Source organism: Drosophila arizonae, chromosome 5 (assembly GCF_054131065.1).
Source record: "Drosophila arizonae isolate 15081-1271.41 chromosome 5, UAZ_ARI_1.0, whole genome shotgun sequence".
In the NCBI taxonomy this organism is placed as follows: Eukaryota; Metazoa; Arthropoda; class Insecta; order Diptera; family Drosophilidae; genus Drosophila; species Drosophila arizonae.
In genome coordinates this window covers 21563986-21590168 of record NC_142925.1, presented here as the reverse complement: position 1 = coordinate 21590168, position 26183 = coordinate 21563986, and the positions used below count along the sequence as shown (strand labels likewise).

Sequence of the window (26183 nt, the reverse complement as noted above, 5' to 3'; positions counted from 1 at the left end):
GCTAAAAAGTATATATTTCATAAAGTACATTAGTTTGTATATTTTAACATATAACATTAACATAAAATAAGAATAAAGCTTATATTTAAATAATAATAAAATATTCATAATAATATTGAAACATATATTTAAATCTATTTTATACTAACTTTAATATAGTACCCTCTTCCTCCTGCCTAATCAGAGCACACGTGATTTTACCCTCACGATATACATATATCGTATAATAATTATTATTATTGCCATATACTACATCACTGGCATAAGATCTTAAGCTGGCAAGACTTTTCGCTGCCATAACTCTACCCAAAGACCGCTTACTTAGCACCTCCCACACGCTGCTCCCCTGCTCCCCTCGCTTAATTGCCTTTCCACTAGCCTATTGATGTGTCTGATGTGCCAGTTTATCCATACATTTTTTACCAGCACACGCATTGCCCAATTTGTTGGGCTGCTCAGTTTGTTCTCTTTTTTTATTTTATTTATAACCCTTTCCATGCGCAAGCCTTGGCTTCTGTATGGTGCTTTGTGCAATGCCTTTTCCACATTTATCATTCCTAATTACTGGGACTAAGCTGTTTGTCTGTTGCTCTCCCTGTTGCCTCTCCCATTCTCCCGCCCGCAATCTCTATCTCCGTCTCTTTGATTGATCTACGCCTCTGCCGAGGCCTGGACGCTCGCTCGATTTATGGCCAGGCACCGGCAACGGCATCGGGGAGTGCAACTGCAACTGGTTGAAAATCTCATTTGTTGCGCTTCGTTGCTAATTTTAATATTATTTTTGGAAATCTTACAACTTGCCCTTTGGCCCCTGCGCCACATTTCCCCCCCTCTGTGCCCAGCTACCTACACCCTTTAGAGTGTCTCGCTTGATTCTTTGATGCCTCCGAACTGTTGATGTCTTTATTGCAGTCGCTCTTGTTGTTGTTGACGTAGTGGTTGTTGCTCCTCTTCTACTCCTTCTTTTCATATTATAATTTTAATTTCCCGTGGCTCGCTTTTCGTTTTCATTCAGCTTTCGTGTCTGTGGATCTTCATTCTGGCATCTTTACGCGACTTTGACTGTCTATAATTGGCTGTCTGACTGCCCGACTGGATTTGCCATGGCTCAACTCGCATCGCCCTCCCCTCCTCTTGCTTTCAGCAATCTATTCTCTTTGGGCTCTTTAGGCGCTGAGCGGAGCGGGTTGCGGGTGTTTGCTTTTAATCAAGATCAAGCGTGATAAATTAAACTCGCTGTGGGAATTGGAGGGCGTTGAGTGTGGGCAGTTCTGGAGAGCACTGATTCGACTGTGTCTCTTCGGGGCAGCTGCTCTTGAAATGCACAATAGAAATACCAAGAGCGCCAAATGCTGCTACTGAATTACAAATATTCAGAGCTAAAGGTCACAAGAAAATCAAATCAAAGGTCAAGTAAATTGTAAAAGAGCAAATTGATTTGCCAATTAAAATCAATTATTGTAATTATTATATGACTGATTTGTAATGAAAAATCGGACAATAATATATAAAAATAAATCTTAATGGAAATATGCAGTAAAACTGAATTTTTTTCATTATAGCTGAGGCGTTTTATAGATTTGTATACAAAATATAGTTTAACTATTTATAAAAAATTGTTTTTGAAAAAATGTCATAAAAAAAACATCAAAATTTATTAAATAATTATATTATTCATGACTAATGATTAACCATTGATTATTTTTTATATCTTACCGAAAAGCGAAACCTTAACTTTACTATAGTAATTAGATTAAAAGTAAAAAATAATTTGTGTAGCATATTGTATTAAATTTAAAAATTTTTTAAATTAACTAATATAGTCTTGAAATATTTATTTATAATATTTTATTACGTTCTATATATTTTAAAATAATTTTGTATTTATTAGCATTAATCAATCTTCACATCGTAAATATATCTATGTAAAATAAGTACAAAAGTTTTTTTTTTACAAATTTAAAAGGTACGTTTAAGAAGTGCTCTTTTGCAGATGCCGTTATGTTCTGTTTAAAAATGCAGCGAACTGATATTATTTCCGAAAAAATCGTTGTCCCTGTAAGGTAATAATACGGTGAAGCCAATTACAATCTAATATATATATAAAGATAATACATATGCTATATAAATATGAAACTGCTTTTCCGAACTAAAGAAAATTAAGTGGCAGTTCGTCTCTCCCGTCTACTACATTTTATTTCATTTTGCTGAGTAAATATAAAACTTTGATTCCACTTTAAATAATTTTCGACACATATTATACTTATAAATAACACAATAATTTTTTTTTGTTTTTGTCTTATTGATTTCTTTTTCAGTCTGTTAAGAACAGCTCATCATATGGAATTTTTTGGATAATATTATTCACAACATTTAATATGCTCTTTGTATAAACTGGCAATATGGTCTCTTCAATCTCATTCCAAAACTCGAGCCAATTGTCGTTGATCACGCGATTGAGCAAGAGAGTGAGATCCGTGTTCTCCTTAAATAAATTATCTGCAGTCAGTATCCAGCTAATAAGTAGAAATCAATTAGCATCTAGGTCAGACTCAGTTCTATTGCCAGCTTACCGATCCAGATCGATTTTGGTTGTCACTCCGTAGATCTTCAGATATCTCCGATTCTGGCGGTACTCGATGAAACTCTTGACATTCAGTGTCAAGTGCACATTCTGCAAGTCCGAGTGGGTGCTGCCACTCGAATTGGTATACAATATGACGCCACGGCCGCGCAGCTCGTAGGTGCCCTGACTGACGAGACTTGGAGTCCTCAGCTCGATAATCATTTTATTCATTTCCGGCTGACGATCAAAGCCCGATATGCTAATGATGGTCGCATTTTCCAGGCCCCTCAGCCGCTGGTTCTTCAGCTTGTAGCTTATCCAGAGTGGCCCAGGTGAGTTGATGAGCGTAATGTCGTCCACTTGAAAATCATCGAGTGGAGGCAGTCCCAATTCTGCATTGCCCTTGCCATACTTTCGCAAATACTGATTTGTGCTGGCTATAATGCATTTGTCATCTCCAAAGTAGCATTTCTGGATGTCATCGGCTGCGAATAGACGGGTAGAGTATTGGACACTAATAAAGTCTTAAGCTTACCTACGTAGACGTAGGGCATTGCAAAATGCCTTCCACGTGCAGATAAATATTATTATTTTTCTCAACATTTCGCTGAAACACTTCATTATACTTGATGGAGCAACAGCTCGTTAGGTAATATCGCTTGACATTAGAATTGCAGTTGAAACAAGTCGCAGTTGCATTTATTCCATAAACCTGTTTAGTTTCGAGAGTCGGCAGTAGATAGCATTGAGTCGAGCAACCGAGCAACCTTACTCAGATAACAGGAAATAGATGGATGAGAGTATATATTGCAACTAGCTGGCAGTATACTCTTGTTCTAAGTGGAAATAGAGGACTAACATGCCCCACTCGACAAGTTGGACTGTGAATATAGATATCAAACTTGTTTGCTAGTTCATTGATACAAATTGTAATACTTGAGAGAATTTTGAGTCAGAGAACTCATAGTGATATGAGATTGTCTCAAATACGTTATTCAGCAGTCTCGCATTACGTCATCTCGTAATGAGATCCTTCTCTGGATATACGTAATCCGATTCTCAGCTTCGACCTTATAAGCTGACTGATTTAAATTAAGGAAGATTGGTTTTATGTATGTTGTTTTTTAAAATAACCAGATAAATGGAATAATCATTAAAGAGATTCTATTTAGAGAAAATGCTCTATTTAATAATATACGATATATTCAGATTAGATAGATAGATTAAAAGATTTAAAGCCTTCTCTCTGTATATTTATAAATCTCTCTCCCCTTTTCGCTCTCTCCCTCATTTGCTCTAACTCTTCCTCGTCTTTGCGCTCTACCTTTCTTAGTGTCATATTTATCTGTCCAATAAACACGTACGTTAAATTCCTCACGTCGCCTTTCTTTGCGCTTCTCATTCGCTGCTCAGATCAATAAACTGCAGTCGCCTGCTTACAAGTCAATTTGCTTGTGTGTTAATGCAGCATTTATAGCAGGCCACACATCACATTTCAATGCATTTCACAATCAAACTGCCCAAAAGGGCAATAATCATCAACTTGCACAGCACATGGCCCTGTTAAATGGACATTTATATATAGGAGTATAGATATACTGCAAGTCAAGAATAACAAGAAGTGGAATACAGAGAATTTTTGCTGTTGCTGCAACATAAACAAATATCAAACGAAAACGTGGCCCGACCGCTGCAGCGGACCTCTCCCGATTCTGATACCTCGAGGCCTGTCAGTCAGCGCCTTTGGTGCATACCGAAGCGTATTCCACACACACACACACACATACATTCACTGGCAATACTAAGAAACTTGTGCAAAATGCTCGTTGTGCTTTTTGCATATAAATTAAAGTGCAATGAATGCCGACACTGAAAGACACAAAAGACAAAAGACAAAATGCAAAGCCAACTCGAACCGAACTCGAAGTACAACGCAAATTGCTGTCAACCGAAACCATTTGACAGGGGCTAATAGCTAAGGTCAACAATTAAACTCATTTTTCTAGGCTGCACTAAAACTGTCTGTTGGCGTGTTAGCTAGAGCCAGAGCCTGCGCCTCGAGGCCTCTATTGCCTCTCCTCTCTCACTCACTCACTCACTCACTCTTCCATACAATATTTCCCTCCCTCTCTCTCTTTCTATGCACTGCATTTATTTTAATGCTCCTCCCAGACAGCCGCCCCGTCGTCTATGTTGCTTGACTCTGAGGCTGCAAGCAAATACAGGAAAAATCAATCGCCCGCACTGCCAATGCGCCCGCATTTTCCGGCGTTGTACTTTTATACATACATACAGAAATGCATATGTATATAAATATGTATATATATATATTGTTTTTCTGGTTTGTTTTTGGTGGCAGACCCAAAATTTTACCTACACACGCGCTGCCTATGTAAATATTTGTCATGACCGCCTGACAATATTTGTGCAGACTTTGATTCCGTTTCGACTAGACTCGAACAATGGCTCGAACAACTATGACAAGAGGATCGCAGTTTTAATTTGAAAAATATTGGAAAGTACTATATGTTCACTACTACATATTCTGAAGTTGTAGACAAAATTAAATTCATTTATATAAAATTCATTTATATAAAAGACAAAAGTTAGGGAAGAATTGAAATGAATTGAGTCTGAAAGACTAAAATGTTATTATTTGTTTATTAGTTTCCATTCTTCATATTGTTTTATAATTGATTGAAAAGTAATGGGAGAACAGATTTAGTAATATTTAATTTAATACTATTTGTAATGGTTGCCAATTTGTAATATTGCAAATTGCAGCGCATGTCGTTTGCGACAACATTGTCGCCTGCGCTGCAATGCAATGCACGAGAGAGACAGAGAGCGGAGCTTTAGCGATCGAGCTTTCGTTAAGCTTACGCTGTGCTCGCTCGTCGGAGACAGTGGGAGAAATACGCTCACTAGCATCCCGCGGTCCGAAGCTTCGCTGAGAGCGAAACATTGAAACCAAGAACACTGGAATGTGGGCGTATAAAAAGCGGCCACATTGCCAGCTCCATCTTTTTCCGGCCCACATTTTCAAGAAGATACCCTCAGCGTGGAGTGCTATCCAGCTAAAATTTTTGTTAATAATTATATATATATCTATCTTTATATATATATTTAACAAAAAGAAACATACACAAAAGATTATTGCCCTCCACAAAAGATTGGAATTTTCTGAATTTGGCCCACCGTGACCAGCTGAGCTAGTCAGTCATTGACTTTGGTGCGCGCAGCCGCACGCATTTTTATTCGTGGGAAACAACAAGTGTGCAAGCAGGCAAAAAAAGGTATTTCGATCAAAATTAATATAAATTAAAACTTAGTTTACAGAAACTAAGTTGGTTTTTTGTATTTTGCAGCCTTTAATATAACCCTAACCTCTCGGCCAGCAGAAGGCCACATGCACATATGCGCTGTGCAGAGGTTAGGGCTATATATTAAAGTAGCCCCCGAAAAAAAAAAAAGATTAGCCACCGAAGAAAAAAAAAGAGCCCCGAAAAATAGCACCCGAAATAAAATGTATAGCAGATCGCAGAACGGCGAGGGATTATTGACGACATATTAGTGAAAAAAAAATATATATATATATATATAAACTAAAAATTACAAATCATTATATGTGCGGTTTAAAAAGAAACAAAAATTAGAGAAAATTATGTATATATATTTGCACGTGTGCGCAATGTGTATGTGAAGAAAAAAACATGAAAAAAAAGCTTCCAAGACAAATTTGATAAAAGTGAACGTGCAGCATAAAACTGCAAGTACACGAAAAAAAAAAAAAAAAGAACTTTAAATGCTTATTGGTTAAATAAATTCTTGATTTAATAGACAATAATGAATATTATACATATATAGAATTATATATATATAATACATAAAAAAAAAAAAAAAAAAAAAAAGACCGAAAAGTATGATACTATAATTCCCCACTAAAATAATAATAATGCATTAAAATAATACACAATAGTTCACACATCCTCCATATAGCAGCAGCAGCAGTCACCAAACGAAAGGCCTTTCAGCGGTGGACATACAACAAAAAGAACTGTGAGTGCTAAATTAACCCTTGTCTTCCCCTCCCTATCATGTCCCCAAAATGTATAACGAAATAAAACTAAATAAATAAATAAAGAAAAAAATAGAAAAAAAAGAAAAAAATTTTGAATAAAGAATGAAATACAAACTAAGAAATAAAAACTATGAAATAAAAGCTATGAATTAAAACTAAATTTTTAAATTAATATATATTAACGAATACTCCCCAAATGTCTAAAATATGATTTAAACATTCTTTTAATATTTTATTGTAATATTATATTATTATATTATTATGTTATTATTACTATATTGCTAACCTTTTTATACATTTGTAATTTTTTCATATTATGTAGTTTTTTTTATTTTATTATACACTCAAACTACATACCAAACACATGCACATACATAAATATAAATTAAAGAACATGAAGCGACAGTAATTAAGAGTACATGAAAATGTAATAGTCTAGTTAGAGTAATTTAAAGAATAAATGTATCTTTTAGAATTTTTTTGAGTTTCCTTGATGGATTAATATGGTAGGCTAGGAGTATAGCGTTGGCATAGAAGAGAGAGAGAGTCGAGGCAATCTTTATTAGGGGATCTTCATAAACAATTTAAAGCTGAAGATCATGGTTGGGTTTGGGTAAAGACAGCGAGAAGCCAACACCACCTCGGCTTCCGCGTCTTTCTAACTGTCCGTGTTTGTTTCGTTTTTCTTGTTGTCCGAATGTTTGTGTTGCATAGGAATCCTAAAAATTTTAAAGTTTGTGTGTATTGGTGACGGTTTGGCAAGACCCACCCCACCGCCGACAGAGCTAAGGGAACCAGAGGATTCCGCCCGCCACTACCCGATCCACGTCTTGTGTATGTTGATGTATGTTGATGTATGTATGTATGTATACATGTATGTGTATATATGTATATATGTATATATGTAAACATGCGAATGGACGAAGATCGCTTTCATACTCGAGTACGCTCGTTACATAGATTTTATGGCGCCCAACGGGGGGCCTGAAATTCGAAGAGAGAAGTTAACGCCCGCTGCATTCATACATAAGATCGATACATTACATAAATTTTATAATGGTTGCCAATTTGTAATATTGCAAATTGCAGCGCATGTCGTTTGCGACAACATTGTCGCCTGCGCTGCAATGCAATGCACGAGAGAGACAGAGAGCGGAGCTTTAGCGATCGAGCTTTCGTTAAGCTTACGCTGTGCTCGCTCGTCGGAGACAGTGGGAGAAATACGCTCACTAGCATCCCGCGGTCCGAAGCTTCGCTGAGAGCGAAACATTGAAACCAAGAACACTGGAATGTGGGCGTATAAAAAGCGGCCACATTGCCAGCTCCATCTTTTTCCGGCCCACATTTTCAAGAAGATACCCTCAGCGTGGAGTGCTATCCAGCTAAAATTTTTGTTAATAATTATATATATATCTATCTTTATATATATATTTAACAAAAAGAAACATCCACAAAAGATTGGAATTTTCTGAATTTGGCCCACCGTGACCAGCTGAGCTAGTCAGTCATTGACTTTGGTGCGCGCAGCCGCACGCATTTTTATTCGTGGGAAACAACAAGTGTGCAAGCAGGCAAAAAAAGGTATTTCGATCAAAATTAATATAAATTAAAACTTAGTTTACAGAAACTAAGTTGGTTTTTTGTATTTTGCAGCCTTTAATATAACCCTAACCTCTCGGCCAGCAGAAGGCCACATGCACATATGCGCTGTGCAGAGGTTAGGGCTATATATTAAAGTAGCCCCCGAAAAAAAAAAAAGATGGGTGTAATGGTTGCCAATTTGTAATATTGCAAATTGCAGCGCATGTCGTTTGCGACAACATTGTCGCCTGCGCTGCAATGCAATGCACGAGAGAGACAGAGAGCGGAGCTTTAGCGATCGAGCTTTCGTTAAGCTTACGCTGTGCTCGCTCGTCGGAGACAGTGGGAGAAATACGCTCACTAGCATCCCGCGGTCCGAAGCTTCGCTGAGAGCGAAACATTGAAACCAAGAACACTGGAATGTGGGCGTATAAAAAGCGGCCACATTGCCAGCTCCATCTTTTTCCGGCCCACATTTTCAAGAAGATACCCTCAGCGTGGAGTGCTATCCAGCTAAAATTTTTGTTAATAATTATATATATATCTATCTTTATATATATATTTAACAAAAAGAAACATACACAAAAGATTATTGCCCTCCACAAAAGATTGGAATTTTCTGAATTTGGCCCACCGTGACCAGCTGAGCTAGTCAGTCATTGACTTTGGTGCGCGCAGCCGCACGCATTTTTATTCGTGGGAAACAACAAGTGTGCAAGCAGGCAAAAAAAGGTATTTCGATCAAAATTAATATAAATTAAAACTTAGTTTACAGAAACTAAGTTGGTTTTTTGTATTTTGCAGCCTTTAATATAACCCTAACCTCTCGGCCAGCAGAAGGCCACATGCACATATGCGCTGTGCAGAGGTTAGGGCTATATATTAAAGTAGCCCCCGAAAAAAAAAAAAGATTAGCCACCGAAGAAAAAAAAAGAGCCCCGAAAAATAGCACCCGAAATAAAATGTATAGCAGATCGCAGAACGGCGAGGGATTATTGACGACATATTAGTGAAAAAAAAATATATATATATATATATAAACTAAAAATTACAAATCATTATATGTGCGGTTTAAAAAGAAACAAAAATTAGAGAAAATTATGTATATATATTTGCACGTGTGCGCAATGTGTATGTGAAGAAAAAAACATGAAAAAAAAGCTTCCAAGACAAATTTGATAAAAGTGAACGTGCAGCATAAAACTGCAAGTACACGAAAAAAAAAAAAAAAAGAACTTTAAATGCTTATTGGTTAAATAAATTCTTGATTTAATAGACAATAATGAATATTATACATATATAGAATTATATATATATAATACATAAAAAAAAAAAAAAAAAAAAAAAGACCGAAAAGTATGATACTATAATTCCCCACTAAAATAATAATAATGCATTAAAATAATACACAATAGTTCACACATCCTCCATATAGCAGCAGCAGCAGTCACCAAACGAAAGGCCTTTCAGCGGTGGACATACAACAAAAAGAACTGTGAGTGCTAAATTAACCCTTGTCTTCCCCTCCCTATCATGTCCCCAAAATGTATAACGAAATAAAACTAAATAAATAAATAAAGAAAAAAATAGAAAAAAAAGAAAAAAATTTTGAATAAAGAATGAAATACAAACTAAGAAATAAAAACTATGAAATAAAAGCTATGAATTAAAACTAAATTTTTAAATTAATATATATTAACGAATACTCCCCAAATGTCTAAAATATGATTTAAACATTCTTTTAATATTTTATTGTAATATTATATTATTATATTATTATGTTATTATTACTATATTGCTAACCTTTTTATACATTTGTAATTTTTTCATATTATGTAGTTTTTTTTATTTTATTATACACTCAAACTACATACCAAACACATGCACATACATAAATATAAATTAAAGAACATGAAGCGACAGTAATTAAGAGTACATGAAAATGTAATAGTCTAGTTAGAGTAATTTAAAGAATAAATGTATCTTTTAGAATTTTTTTGAGTTTCCTTGATGGATTAATATGGTAGGCTAGGAGTATAGCGTTGGCATAGAAGAGAGAGAGAGTCGAGGCAATCTTTATTAGGGGATCTTCATAAACAATTTAAAGCTGAAGATCATGGTTGGGTTTGGGTAAAGACAGCGAGAAGCCAACACCACCTCGGCTTCCGCGTCTTTCTAACTGTCCGTGTTTGTTTCGTTTTTCTTGTTGTCCGAATGTTTGTGTTGCATAGGAATCCTAAAAATTTTAAAGTTTGTGTGTATTGGTGACGGTTTGGCAAGACCCACCCCACCGCCGACAGAGCTAAGGGAACCAGAGGATTCCGCCCGCCACTACCCGATCCACGTCTTGTGTATGTTGATGTATGTTGATGTATGTATGTATGTATACATGTATGTGTATATATGTATATATGTATATATGTAAACATGCGAATGGACGAAGATCGCTTTCATACTCGAGTACGCTCGTTACATAGATTTTATGGCGCCCAACGGGGGGCCTGAAATTCGAAGAGAGAAGTTAACGCCCGCTGCATTCATACATAAGATCGATACATTACATAAATTTTATGGCGCCCAACGTGGGGCACTGTGAGTTCATTAGCTTTCAGTGAACCGAAATTGTTTGTGGGGCACTGTGAGTTCATTAGCTTTCAGTGAACCGAAATTGTTTGTGAGGCACTGTGAGTTGATACGCTTTCAGTGAACCAAAGTTTTCTTGTATGGCCACTTCTTCTATATGGAGTAGTAGTCATACAAAACACCCCCTTTTGTGAGAATATTAGTTGTCTCAGTAGCCTGTATTGCTGAAATAGACTTAGACTGGGTTGGTCTAGCTATCGCAACAGCGACTGCTGAGAGGAATAGATTTGTTTTCATAGGTACTACGAAGCTGCTGGATTCAAGCCTGGATCGCAGACCGAGACACCTTGAAGAATCTTTCAACTTTAAATGAATTAAAGCATCTCTGCTTTGGAAAAGAACATCTTCCCTCACAATTGTAGCTCGTTTTTGTTTGCTGTGGATGAAGCCACAATTCAATCTAGTTCTAGAAAAACTTCTCTAAATAATTCCAGAATATTGTGTATTCGGCTAGGATACCAATACTGATTATCCCTGGAGGGTATTCTTTACTTAAATGAAGAATGGTAGAAGCCTTAAGCAATGCTAGTTGTGTGTTGATAAGTTGTTGTCGTTGCGTCTTTAAGTGTACTATTGTCTGGAACTCGGAGATATGCTGCCTGTGCATTCCCTTGCCGAATAGTATAGTTTTTGATGGTAGCGATAATAAATTTGTAAATACCTGCTAGATTTAGTTTCAATAGCCCAAAATGAAACAATTCGGAACAGTTAGAACTAATAAGAATACCTCGATTTTCTCTCTCTATGCCATTTATAGTCAAGCTTAACAACACTTTTTAGTAATTATGCCAGTTATAAATACACCGCCGCACGTCGCATCTGTAGGTAGTACAGAAAATAAATGCGCACTATGTGCGACAGAAATGGATGATACATATCCTTGCTATTTATTAGCGTGTCAGCACATTTTTCATAAAAACTGCGTAGAAGCGTGGTTAACAGAAAATACCATCTGTTATACTTGCCAGACACCAATAGATAAGCAGCAAATGAAGCTAGTAGTAGGCAATTGCTCACCCTCTCGGAGGCACGAGACAGCTCCGCCACCAGCTCCAGTAACTCGTCGAGTTACAACCAGAAATCTTGCCAGAACTTTAGCACTAGCAGAGGCCAACAATACAGCTAATGTACAAGAAGCTGCTTTGTTGAATGCTAGTGGCGCACAGTCATCAGCTTTAGATGCGAGTCAAAGCCCGAGTCAGGCTGAAGCTGCGCGACCCAGAACTACTAGGGGACGACCCAGAGCAACTCGACCATTCCGTGGTGCGAATCCTCAAAGATCGCAGCAACCGGACTACAATGTTATACAGAACATGATTGAAGAAACAGTCACTAGGGTCATGTCCTCGTTAGCCATAAACAATCGCCCTTCGCCAATCGAATCATTGCCGGTAGCGAACAGTCGCGAGTCCCCATCAATAGGCGCTTGCTCCTTGAATAGTCGAAGGATCGTTGACATTATGCAAAAGTGGGGAGTTCAATTTGATGGTTCATCAGATGGATTAGGGGTTAATGAATTTATCTATCGCGTTAAATCGTTAACAGATGAGACCTTAGATAGTGATTTCACAGGCATGTGCAAGAATATGCATGTGTTATTTACTGGAAAGGCTCGATCATGGTATTGGAGATACCACAAACAAGTTGATCATATTATTTGGTCTGACCTCTGTGCATCCCTTCGTCAACAGTACGATGATTATCGGTCAAGCTTTATGAAGATGGAGATGATCAGAGCTCGAAAGCAAAAACCAGGAGAGTCTTTTTCAACTTTTTATGAATCGGTAGCCTCTCTTATAGATAAATCTTCACTCAAGGTAGCAGAAGAAGAATTAATGGAAATTTTAAAGAATAACTTACTCCCTGAAATACGCGGGAAGCTATTATATCAGCCAGTTCACTCGGTAGGACACTTACGCCGTTTAGTTCAAATGAGCGAAAACTTAGCGTATGAGACTAGTTGTCGTTTTAATCAGGCAAAGCCAGTAGTACAGCGTAGACAAGTTTATGCTGTCGAAGAAATAGCTGATGATGTAGAAGGCGATTCACTAGATGCAGAGCTTGCAGCTATACGCGCCTCTCATCAGAAACTTCGTTGCTGGAATTGCGAAGAAATAGGCCATATCTGGGAAAACTGTCTATCTGAACGTCGCATTTTCTGCTACGGTTGTGGACAGCCCAATGTATATAAGCCACAGTGCAAAGTCTGCCTACAGAGACAGTCGGAAAACCGGCAGAAGGCATCCGTCAACAGCAGGATGCCCACGAAAATGTAGAACCCAAAAGCACAGATACAGATACACCCGAGTTGCAAAACTTGCACTCGAATACGTCTGCAATTCGTTTTCGTCCCTACGAAGAACGCTTACAAAATTATGTAGAGGTTCGAAATCGAATATTTCAAGATAACCCGCCTGCTATTAGCAAGCGAACTCAAAGATTAAAGACATATTATTCAGAGGTAAAGAAAAACCGGAATTTGCAAATATCTACGATTTTCAATAATGGAACCGACTTTCGTAGCTATGCTGAAGTTTCGTTCTTAAATTATACAGAACTTGGTCTGTTAGATACTGGAGCAAATATTAGTTGTATAGGTTCGAAATTAGCAACACAAGATTTTTCGAAGCTGTCAGAGTTTAAGCCTATAAAATCGAAAGCAAAAACAGCCGGAGGAGAGAGTCAAACCATTATTGGATATTTAGACGTAGAACTGACATATAACTCTGTCACCAAGCCAATCACATTATATATTATTCCCAGCATAAAGCAGAATCTCATTTTAGGACATGATTTCTGGAAATCCTTTCGCCTTGCACCAAACATTATTAACGCTATAGAGATAGCTGATACAAGCAAGAATGATTCCCACGAACAATCATATCCTTTAACGAAGACAGAGATTCAACAACTAGAGCTAGTGAAAGGATTATTTCCAAATGCATCTCATAGTTTGGGGCGTACAACACTTATAGAGCACCACATAGATATTGGAGACGCAAAGCCAGTGAAACAAAGATTCTATCCAGTCAGTCCCGCTGTAGAAAAGCTGTTATATCAAGAAATTGATCGAATGCTTCAGTTAGATGTGATTGAACCTTCTGTTAGCCCTTGGAGTTCACCTATGCGCCTCGTAGTAAAACCTAATAAAGTTCGCTTATGTTTAGATGCTCGCAGACTCAATGATGCTACTAAAAAGGACGCGTATCCTTTGCCCAGCATTGATGGGATATTTTCGCGATTACCTAAAGCTAATCTTATTTCAAAATTAGATTTGAAGGATGCTTTTTGGCAAATTAAACTCACTGAGGAGTCTAAGCATTTGACTGCATTCACAGTCCCAGGCCGCCCTTTATACCAGTTTAAAGTTATGCCCTTTGGTTTATGCAATGCCCCCTCCACAATGTGTCGTTTAATGGACCAGCTTATTCCACCAGACCTGAGGCATTGTGTGTTTGGATACCTGGATGACCTTTGTGTCGTCTCAGAAGATTTTCCATCTCATTTATCAATTTTAGTCCGTCTAGCAGATCAATTTCGAAAAGCGAATCTAACTCTGAACATAGATAAAAGTCACTTTTGCGTTACAAGCATTAATTATTTAGGCTATGTAATTGGAAGTGGAGGTATTAGCCCAGATCAATCCAAAGTATCTTGTATAATTAATTGGCCACCGCCCAAAAACTTAAAGCAAGTTCGTGGATTTCTAGGAGTGTGTGGGTGGTACAGACGATTTATACATAACTTCGCAGATCTTACTTGTCCAATTACTGACGTACTCTCAACAAAGTCAAAATTTGTATGGCCTCCCGAAGCACAAATGGCTATGGATAAGTTAAAGAAAGTATTGACTACTGCTCCCATTTTAACAAATCCAGATTTTAGCAAAAAATTTTATTTACATTGCGATGCCAGCGATTTTGGTATTGGTGCCGTGCTTGTGCAACTCTCAGATACAAATGATGAAAAGCCAATCGCATTTATGTCGAAGAAATTAAATCGCTCCCAACGCAATTATAGTGTTACCGAGCGCGAGTGTCTCGCCGTGATACTCCCAATTGAGAAGTTTCGATGCTATTTAGAACTGCAAGAATTCGAAGTGGTTACCGATCATTCTAGCTTGCTTTGGCTTATGCGGCAGCAGAATATCTCTGGTAGACTAGCTCGCTGGATTTTCCGTTTACAGCAGTTTAAATTTACTTTTAGTCATCGAAAAGGTAAAGACCATGTAGTCCCAGATGCATTATCTCGATTAAGCGAAAATGAAATATTAGAACTTGATATGAACCCGATTATAGACCTCACATCAAATGCTTTTTCAGAAGATTCTTATTTAGAGCTCATAAAGAAATATTCCGAGCAAAAGTCTCGATTTCCCGATCTGAAATTGGTTGGAAACTTTTTATATGTTCGCACCGAACATGCAAATGGTCAGCAAGAACAAGAAAAACTATCTTGGAAGCTATGGGTCCCCGAGAGCCTTCGAGCAAGTGCTCTTAAACAAGCCCATAATAGTTGTACTTCAGCCCATGCCGGAATGCAAAAGACCATAGAAAAGCTACGTAGGCATCTCTTTTGGCCAGGTCTAGCAAAAGATGTGAGAGAGTATATTCGTTCATGCGATACTTGTAAAGAAAACAAAGCCCCTAATTATACATTGAAACCCCCAATGGGTGATCATATCCCTTCATATAGGCCGTTTCAAAAACTTTACATTGACCTTCTTGGACCATATCCTCGTAGTAAACAAGGTCATATAGGGTTGCTTATAGTTTTGGACCATTTTAGCAAGTACCATTGGCTATGTCCATTAAAGAAGTTCACGTCTGCAAAGATTCAAGAGTATCTGCTAAAGCACATATTTCATAGTTTTGGGGTCCCTGAAACTATCGTTAGTGATAATGGCACTCAGTTCAAGTCAAAAGAATTTAACGCCTTTTTGACGGAATTAGGCATCAAACACGTATACACCGCTCTTTACTCACCACAGAGCAACGCGGCCGAACGTGTAAACCGATCTTTGCTAGCAGCGATTCGTTCATACTTGCAGAACGATCAAACTGAATGGGATGTTCATCTCACGAGCATTTCATGTGCGTTACGCTCAGGACTGCATCAATCGCTAAACTGTTCGCCATACCGAGCACTTTTTGGACTCGATATGATAACACACGGAGCGGACTATAAATTATTAAAAGATTTGCATTTGCTCCAAGAGCCAATAATCCCGATCTCTAGATCCGACAATCTGGCTCTATTGAGACACGATATCCAGATCAATATCCGTCGAGCCCATGAACGAAACGCAGGCCAATATAATCTCAGAGCTAAATCGGTTACTTTCAAAGAAGGACAAGAAGTCTTTAGAAGAAATTTTGCTTTGAGTAAATTTTCGCAAAATATTAATGCCAAACTAGGACCACAATTTCTAAAATGCCGAGTCAAGAAAAAGTTAGGAAATTGTTACTATCTGCTTGAGAACCTGCAAGGCCAAGAAGTCGGTACTTACCATGCCAAAGATATTAGAAGCTGATTCCCGCTAATATACTGTCTAACGTTGTATATTATCGGGTGGTGTAATGGTTGCGAATCTCTAAGATTGCAAATTGCAGCGCATATCGTTTGCGACAACATTGTCGCCTGCGCTGCAATGCAATGCAAGAGAGAGACAGAGAGCGGAGCTTTAGCGATCGAGCTTTCGCTAAGCTTACGCTAAGCTTACGCTGTGCTCGCTCGTCGGAGACAGTGGGAGAAATACGCTCACTAGCATCCCGCTGTCCGAAGCTTCGCTGAGAGCGAAACGCCGAAACTAAGAACACTGGAATGTGGGCGTATAAAAAGCGGCCACATTGCCAGCTCCATCTTTTTCCGGCCCACATTTTCAAGAAGATACCCTCAGCGTGGAGTTCTATCCACCTAAAATTTTTGTTAATAATTATATATATATATATCTTTATATATATATATTTAACAAAAAGAAACATACACAGAAGATTATTGCCCTCCACAAAAGATTTAAATTTTCTGAATTTGGCCCACCGTGACCAGCTGAGCTGGTCAGTCATTGACTTTGGTGCGCGCAGCCGCACGTATTTTTATTCGTGGGAAACGACAAGTGTGCAAGCAGGCAACAAAAGGTATTTTGATCAAAATTAATATAAATTAAAACTTAGTTTACAGAAACTAAGTCGGTTTTTTTTGTATTTTGCAGCCTTTAATATAACCCTAACCTCTCGGCCAGCAGAAGGCCACATGCACATATGCGCTGTGCAGAGGTTAGGGCTATATATTAAAGTAGCCCCCGAAAAAAAAAAAAAAAGATTAGCCACCGAAGAAAAAAAAGAGCCCCCGAAAAATAGCACCCGAAATAAAATGTATAGCAGATCGCAGAACGGCGAGGGATTATTGACGACATATTAGTGAAAAAAAAAAATATATATATATAAACTAAAAATTACAAATCATTATATGTGCGGTTTAAAAAAAAACAAAAATTAGAGAAAATTATGTATATATATTTGCACGTGTGCGCAATGTGTATGTGAAGAAAAAAACATGAAAAAAAAGCTTCCAAGACAAATTTGATCAAAGTGAACGTGCTGCATAAAACTGCAAGTACACGGAAAAAAAAAGAAGAACTTTAAATGCTTAGTGGTTAAATAAATTCTCGATTTAATAGACAATAATGAATATTATACATATATAGAATTATATATATATATATAAGACATAAAAAAAAAAAAAAAAAAAAAAAAAAAAAAAAAAAAAAAAACCGAAAAGCATGATACTATAATTCACCACTAAAATAATAATAATTCATTAAAATAGTACACACATCCTCCATATAGCAGCAGCAGCAGTCACCAAAAGAAAGGCCTTTCAGCGGTGGACATACAACAAAAAGAACTGTGAGTGCTAAATTAACCCTTGTCTTCCCCTCCCTATCATGTCCCCAAAATGTATAACGAAATAAAACTAAATAAATAAATAAAGAAAAAAATAGAAAAAAAAGAAAAAAATTTTGAATAAAGAATGAAATACAAACTAAGAAATAAAAACTATGAAATAAAAGCTATGAATTAAAACTAAATTTTTAAATTAATATATATTAACGAATACTCCCCAAATGTCTAAAATATGATTTAAACATTCTTTTAATATTTTATTGTAATATTATATTATTATATTATTATGTTATTATTACTATATTGCTAACCTTTTTATACATTTGTAATTTTTTCATATTATGTAGTTTTTTTATTTTATTATACACTCCAACTACATACCAAACACATGCACATACATAAATATAAATTAAAGAACATGAAGCGACAGTAATTAAGAGTAAATGAAAATGTAATAGTCTAGTTAGAGTAATTTAAAGAATAAATGTATCTTTTAGAATTTTTTTGAGTTTCCTTGATGGATTAATATGGTAGGCTAGAAGCATAGCGTTGGCCTAGAAGAGAGAGAGAGTCGAGGCAATCTTTATTAGGGGATCTTCATAAACAATTTAAAGCTGAAGATCATGGTTGGGTTTGGGTAAAGACAGCGAGAAGCCAACACCACCTCGGCTTCCGCGTCTTTCTAACTGTCCGTGTTTGTTTCGTTTTTCTTGTTGTCCGAATGTTTGTTTTGTACAGGAATCCTAAAAATTTTAAAGTTTGTGTGTATTGGTGAAGGTATGGCAAGACCCACCCCACCACCGACAGAGCTAAGGGAACCAGAGGATTCCGCCCGCCACTACCCGATCCACGTCTTGTGTATGTTGATGTATGTTGATGTATGTATGTATGTATACATGTATGTGAATAGCTATATGTGTATATATGTATATATGTAAACATGCGAATGCACGAAGATCGCTTTCATACTCGAGTACGCTCGTTACATAGATTTTATGGCGCCCAACGGGGGGCCTGAAATTCGAAGAGAGAAGTTAACGCCCGCTGCATTCATACATAAGATCGATACATTACATAAATTTTATGGCGCCCAACGTGGGGCACTGTGAGTTGATACGCTTTCAGTGAACCGAAATTGTTTGTGAGGCACTGTGAGTTGATACACTTTCAGTGAACCAAAATTTTTCTTATATGGCCACTTCTTCTATATGGAGTAGTAGTCATACAAAACACCCCCTTTTGTGAGAATATTAGTTGTCTCAGTAGCCTGTATTGCTGAAATAGACTTAGACTGGGTTGGTCTAGCTATCGCAACAGCGACTGCTGAGAGGAATAGATTTGTTTTCATAGGTACTACGAAGCTGCTGGATTCAAGCCTGGATCGCAGACCGAGACACCTTGAAGTATCTTTCAACTTTAAATGAATTAAAGCATCGCTGCTTTGGAAAAGAACATCTTCCCTCACAATTGTAGCTCGTTTTTGTTTGCTGTGGATGAAGCCACAATTCAATCTAGTTCTAGAAAAACTTCTCTAAATAATTCCAGAATATTGTGTATTCGGCTAGGATACCAATACTGATTATCCCTGGAGGGTATTCTTTACTTAAATGAAGAATGGTAGAAGCCTTAAGCAATGCTAGTTGTGTGTTGATAAGTTGTTGTCGTTGCGTCTTTAAGTGTACTATTGTCTGGAACTCGGAGATATGCTGCCTGTGCATTCCCTTGCCGAATAGTATAGTTTTTGATGGTAGCGATAATAAATTTGTAAATACCTGCTAGATTTAGTTTCAATAGCCCAAAAAAGAAATAATTCGGAACAGTTAGAACTAATAAGAATACCTCGATTTTCTCTCTCTATGCCATTTATAGTCAAGCTTAACAACACTTTTTAGTAATTATGCCAGTTATAAATACACCGCCGCACGTCGCATCTGTAGGTAGTACAGAAAATAAATGCGCACTATGTGCGACAGAAATGGATGATACATATCCTTGCTATTTATTAGCGTGTCAGCACATTTTTCATAAAAACTGCGTAGAAGCGTGGTTAACAGAAAATACCATCTGTTATACTTGCCAGACACCAATAGATAAGCAGCAAATGAAGCTAGTAGTAGGCAATTGCTCACCCTCTCGGAGGCACGAGACAGCTCCGCCACCAGCTCCAGTAACTCGTCGAGTTACAACCAGAAATCTTGCCAGAACTTTAGCACTAGCAGAGGCCAACAATACAGCTAATGTACAAGAAGCTGCTTTGTTGAATGCTAGTGGCGCACAGTCATCAGCTTTAGATGCGAGTCAAAGCCCGAGTCAGGCTGAAGCTGCGCGACCCAGAACTACTAGGGGACGACCCAGAGCAACTCGACCATTCCGTGGTGCGAATCCTCAAAGATCGCAGCAACCGGACTACAATGTTATACAGAACATGATTGAAGAAACAGTCACTAGGGTCATGTCCTCGTTAGCCATAAACAATCGCCCTTCGCCAATCGAATCATTGCCGGTAGCGAACAGTCGCGAGTCCCCATCAATAGGCGCTTGCTCCTTGAATAGTCGAAGGATCGTTGACATTATGCAAAAGTGGGGAGTTCAATTTGATGGTTCATCAGATGGATTAGGGGTTAATGAATTTATCTATCGCGTTAAATCGTTAACAGATGAGACCTTAGATAGTGATTTCACAGGCATGTGCAAGAATATGCATGTGTTATTTACTGGAAAGGCTCGATCATGGTATTGGAGATACCACAAACAAGTTGATCATATTATTTGGTCTGACCTCTGTGCATCCCTTCGTCAACAGTACGATGATTATCGGTCAAGCTTTATGAAGATGGAGATGATCAGAGCTCGAAAGCAAAAACCAGGAGAGTCTTTTTCAACTTTTTATGAATCGGTAGCCTCTCTTATAGATAAATCTTCACTCAAGGTAGCAGAAGAAGAATTAATGGAAATTTTAAAGAATAACTTACTCCCTGAAATACGCGGGAAGCTATTATATCAGCCAGTTCACTCGGTAGGACACTTACGCCGTTTAGTTCAAATGAGCGAAAACTTAGCGTATGAGACTAGTTGTCGTTTTAATCAGGCAAAGCCAGTAGTACAGCGTAGACAAGTTTATGCTGTCGAAGAAATAGCTGATGATGTAGAAGGCGATTCACTAGATGCAGAGCTTGCAGCTATACGCGCCTCTCATCAGAAACTTCGTTGCTGGAATTGCGAAGAAATAGGCCATATCTGGGAAAACTGTCTATCTGAACGTCGCATTTTCTGCTACGGTTGTGGACAGCCCAATGTATATAAGCCACAGTGCAAAGTCTGCCTACAGAGACAGTCGGAAAACCGGCAGAAGGCATCCGTCAACAGCAGGATGCCCACGAAAATGTAGAACCCAAAAGCACAGATACAGATACACCCGAGTTGCAAAACTTGCACTCGAATACGTCTGCAATTCGTTTTCGTCCCTACGAAGAACGCTTACAAAATTATGTAGAGGTTCGAAATCGAATATTTCAAGATAACCCGCCTGCTATTAGCAAGCGAACTCAAAGATTAAAGACATATTATTCAGAGGTAAAGAAAAACCGGAATTTGCAAATATCTACGATTTTCAATAATGGAACCGACTTTCGTAGCTATGCTGAAGTTTCGTTCTTAAATTATACAGAACTTGGTCTGTTAGATACTGGAGCAAATATTAGTTGTATAGGTTCGAAATTAGCAACACAAGATTTTTCGAAGCTGTCAGAGTTTAAGCCTATAAAATCGAAAGCAAAAACAGCCGGAGGAGAGAGTCAAACCATTATTGGATATTTAGACGTAGAACTGACATATAACTCTGTCACCAAGCCAATCACATTATATATTATTCCCAGCATAAAGCAGAATCTCATTTTAGGACATGATTTCTGGAAATCCTTTCGCCTTGCACCAAACATTATTAACGCTATAGAGATAGCTGATACAAGCAAGAATGATTCCCACGAACAATCATATCCTTTAACGAAGACAGAGATTCAACAACTAGAGCTAGTGAAAGGATTATTTCCAAATGCATCTCATAGTTTGGGGCGTACAACACTTATAGAGCACCACATAGATATTGGAGACGCAAAGCCAGTGAAACAAAGATTCTATCCAGTCAGTCCCGCTGTAGAAAAGCTGTTATATCAAGAAATTGATCGAATGCTTCAGTTAGATGTGATTGAACCTTCTGTTAGCCCTTGGAGTTCACCTATGCGCCTCGTAGTAAAACCTAATAAAGTTCGCTTATGTTTAGATGCTCGCAGACTCAATGATGCTACTAAAAAGGACGCGTATCCTTTGCCCAGCATTGATGGGATATTTTCGCGATTACCTAAAGCTAATCTTATTTCAAAATTAGATTTGAAGGATGCTTTTTGGCAAATTAAACTCACTGAGGAGTCTAAGCATTTGACTGCATTCACAGTCCCAGGCCGCCCTTTATACCAGTTTAAAGTTATGCCCTTTGGTTTATGCAATGCCCCCTCCACAATGTGTCGTTTAATGGACCAGCTTATTCCACCAGACCTGAGGCATTGTGTGTTTGGATACCTGGATGACCTTTGTGTCGTCTCAGAAGATTTTCCATCTCATTTATCAATTTTAGTCCGTCTAGCAGATCAATTTCGAAAAGCGAATCTAACTCTGAACATAGATAAAAGTCACTTTTGCGTTACAAGCATTAATTATTTAGGCTATGTAATTGGAAGTGGAGGTATTAGCCCAGATCAATCCAAAGTATCTTGTATAATTAATTGGCCACCGCCCAAAAACTTAAAGCAAGTTCGTGGATTTCTAGGAGTGTGTGGGTGGTACAGACGATTTATACATAACTTCGCAGATCTTACTTGTCCAATTACTGACGTACTCTCAACAAAGTCAAAATTTGTATGGCCTCCCGAAGCACAAATGGCTATGGATAAGTTAAAGAAAGTATTGACTACTGCTCCCATTTTAACAAATCCAGATTTTAGCAAAAAATTTTATTTACATTGCGATGCCAGCGATTTTGGTATTGGTGCCGTGCTTGTGCAACTCTCAGATACAAATGATGAAAAGCCAATCGCATTTATGTCGAAGAAATTAAATCGCTCCCAACGCAATTATAGTGTTACCGAGCGCGAGTGTCTCGCCGTGATACTCCCAATTGAGAAGTTTCGATGCTATTTAGAACTGCAAGAATTCGAAGTGGTTACCGATCATTCTAGCTTGCTTTGGCTTATGCGGCAGCAGAATATCTCTGGTAGACTAGCTCGCTGGATTTTCCGTTTACAGCAGTTTAAATTTACTTTTAGTCATCGAAAAGGTAAAGACCATGTAGTCCCAGATGCATTATCTCGATTAAGCGAAAATGAAATATTAGAACTTGATATGAACCCGATTATAGACCTCACATCAAATGCTTTTTCAGAAGATTCTTATTTAGAGCTCATAAAGAAATATTCCGAGCAAAAGTCTCGATTTCCCGATCTGAAATTGGTTGGAAACTTTTTATATGTTCGCACCGAACATGCAAATGGTCAGCAAGAACAAGAAAAACTATCTTGGAAGCTATGGGTCCCCGAGAGCCTTCGAGCAAGTGCTCTTAAACAAGCCCATAATAGTTGTACTTCAGCCCATGCCGGAATGCAAAAGACCATAGAAAAGCTACGTAGGCATCTCTTTTGGCCAGGTCTAGCAAAAGATGTGAGAGAGTATATTCGTTCATGCGATACTTGTAAAGAAAACAAAGCCCCTAATTATACATTGAAACCCCCAATGGGTGATCATATCCCTTCATATAGGCCGTTTCAAAAACTTTACATTGACCTTCTTGGACCATATCCTCGTAGTAAACAAGGTCATATAGGGTTGCTTATAGTTTTGGACCATTTTAGCAAGTACCATTGGCTATGTCCATTAAAGAAGTTCACGTCTGCAAAGATTCAAGAGTATCTGCTAAAGCACATATTTCATAGTTTTGGGGTCCCTGAAACTATCGTTAGTGATAATGGCACTCAGTTCAAGTCAAAAGAATTTAACGCCTTTTTGACGGAATTAGGCATCAAACACGTATACACCGCTCTTTACTCACCACAGAGCAACGCGGCCGAACGTGTAAACCGATCTTTGCTAGCAGCGATTCGTTCATACTTGCAGAACGATCAAACTGAATGGGATGTTCATCTCACGAGCATTTCATGTGCGTTACGCTCAGGACTGCATCAATCGCTAAACTGTTCGCCATACCGAGCACTTTTTGGACTCGATATGATAACACACGGAGCGGACTATAAATTATTAAAAGATTTGCATTTGCTCCAAGAGCCAATAATCCCGATCTCTAGATCCGACAATCTGGCTCTATTGAGACACGATATCCAGATCAATATCCGTCGAGCCCATGAACGAAACGCAGGCCAATATAATCTCAGAGCTAAATCGGTTACTTTCAAAGAAGGACAAGAAGTCTTTAGAAGAAATTTTGCTTTGAGTAAATTTTCGCAAAATATTAATGCCAAACTAGGACCACAATTTCTAAAATGCCGAGTCAAGAAAAAGTTAGGAAATTGTTACTATCTGCTTGAGAACCTGCAAGGCCAAGAAGTCGGTACTTACCATGCCAAAGATATTAGAAGCTGATTCCCGCTAATATACTGTCTAACGTTGTATATTATCGGGTGGTGTAATGGTTGCGAATCTCTAAGATTGCAAATTGCAGCGCATATCGTTTGCGACAACATTGTCGCCTGCGCTGCAATGCAATGCAAGAGAGAGACAGAGAGCGGAGCTTTAGCGATCGAGCTTTCGCTAAGCTTACGCTAAGCTTACGCTGTGCTCGCTCGTCGGAGACAGTGGGAGAAATACGCTCACTAGCATCCCGTTGTCCGAAGCTTCGCTGAGAGCGAAACATTGAAACCAAGAACACTGGAATGTGGGCGTATAAAAAGCGGCAACATTGCCAGCTCCATCTTTTTCCGGCCCACATTTTCAAGAAGATACCCTCAGCGTGGAGTTCTATCCAGCTAAAATTTTTGTTAATAATTATATATATATCTATCTTTATATATATATTTAACAAAAAGAAACATACACAAAAGATTATTGCCCTCCACAAACGATTGAAATTTTCTGAATTTGGCCCACCGTGACCAGCTGAGCTGGTCAGTCATTGACTTTGGTGCGCGCAGCCGCACGCATTTTTATTCGTGGGAAACGACAAGTGTGCAAGCAGGCAACAAAAGGTATTTTGATCAAAATTAATATAAATTAAAGCTTAGTTTACAGAAACTAAGTCGGTTTTTTTGTATTTTGCAGCCTTTAATATAACCCTAACCTCTCGGCCAGCAGAAGGCCACATGCACATATGCGCTGTGCAGAGGTTAGGGCTATATATTAAAGTAGCCCCCGAAAAAAAAAAAAGATTAGCCACCGAAGAAAAAAAAAGAGCCCCGAAAAATAGCACCCGAAATAAAATGTATAGCAGATCGCAGAACGGCGAGGGATTATTGACGACATATTAGTGAAAAAAAAAATATATATATATATATATAAACTAAAAATTACAAATCATTATATGTGCGGTTTAAAAAGAAACAAAAATTAGAGAAAATTATGTATATATATTTGCACGTGTGCGCAATGTGTATGTGAAGAAAAAAACATGAAAAAAAAGCTTCCAAGACAAATTTGATAAAAGTGAACGTGCAGCATAAAACTGCAAGTACACGGAAAAAAAAAGAAGAACTTTAAATGCTTAGTGGTTAAATAAATTCTCGATTTAATAGACAATAATGAATATTATACATATATAGAATTATATATATATATATAAGACATAAAAAAAAAAAAAAAAAAAAAGACCGAAAAGTATGATACTATAATTCCCCACTAAAATAATAATAATGCATTAAAATAATACACAATAGTTCACACATCCTCCATATAGCAGCAGCAGCAGTCACCAAACGAAAGGCCTTTCAGCGGTGGACATACAACAAAAAGAACTGTGAGTGCTAAATTAACCCTTGTCTTCCCCTCCCTATCATGTCCCCAAAATGTATAACGAAATAAAACTAAATAAATAAATAAAGAAAAAAATAGAAAAAAAAGAAAAAAATTTTGAATAAAGAATGAAATACAAACTAAGAAATAAAAACTATGAAATAAAAGCTATGAATTAAAACTAAATTTTTAAATTAATATATATTAACGAATACTCCCCAAATGTCTAAAATATGATTTAAACATTCTTTTAATATTTTATTGTAATATTATATTATTATATTATTATGTTATTATTACTATATTGCTAACCTTTTTATACATTTGTAATTTTTTCATATTATGTAGTTTTTTTTATTTTATTATACACTCAAACTACATACCAAACACATGCACATAC

General features: G+C 37.5%; 1 protein-coding gene and 1 long non-coding RNA gene across 5 annotated transcripts; one reads left to right on the top strand and one right to left on the bottom strand.

The window, feature by feature from the left end:
- Positions 1 to 1856: 1856 nt before the first annotated feature.
- Positions 1857 to 3566, bottom strand: LOC108615024 (uncharacterized). 2 transcript variants are annotated; one of them, XM_018009256.2, is made up of 3 exons: positions 3106 to 3566; positions 2574 to 3051; positions 1857 to 2516 (listed from the first exon to the last, which is right to left on the bottom strand). In XM_018009256.2, exons 1-3 carry the CDS (start codon positions 3185 to 3187, stop codon positions 2315 to 2317), a joined length of 762 nt encoding a protein of 253 aa, XP_017864745.1. In that variant the 5' UTR covers positions 3188 to 3566; the 3' UTR covers positions 1857 to 2314. The 2 variants fall into 2 exon arrangements, with proteins under 2 accessions (XP_017864745.1, XP_089326096.1); XM_089469970.1 differs by having other exon boundaries at positions 3102 to 3211.
- Positions 3567 to 5317: 1751 nt separating this feature from the next.
- LOC149268771 (uncharacterized) lies at positions 5318 to 25940 on the top strand. 3 transcript variants are annotated; one of them, XR_016270548.1, is made up of 5 exons: positions 5318 to 5862; positions 5935 to 8960; positions 9033 to 17008; positions 17083 to 25023; positions 25097 to 25940. It is a non-coding gene; the product is annotated as an uncharacterized LOC149268771 (long non-coding RNA). The 3 variants fall into 3 exon arrangements; XR_016270549.1 differs by having other exon boundaries at positions 5318 to 8228; positions 8301 to 8960; XR_016270547.1 differs by having other exon boundaries at positions 5318 to 8960.
- The last annotated feature ends 243 nt before the right edge of the window (positions 25941 to 26183 follow it).

Coding starts and splice junctions, on each gene's coding strand:
- LOC108615024 (XM_018009256.2), bottom strand. CDS start 3,187: ATGAAGTGTTTCAGCGAAATGTTGAGAAAAATAATAATATTTATCTGC. Junction 3,052..3,105: donor TTGCAATGCCCTACGTCTAC/GTAGGTAAGCTT, acceptor GTCTATTCGCAG/CCGATGACATCCAGAAATGC. Junction 2,517..2,573: donor ACCAAAATCGATCTGGATCG/GTAAGCTGGCAA, acceptor TCTACTTATTAG/CTGGATACTGACTGCAGATA.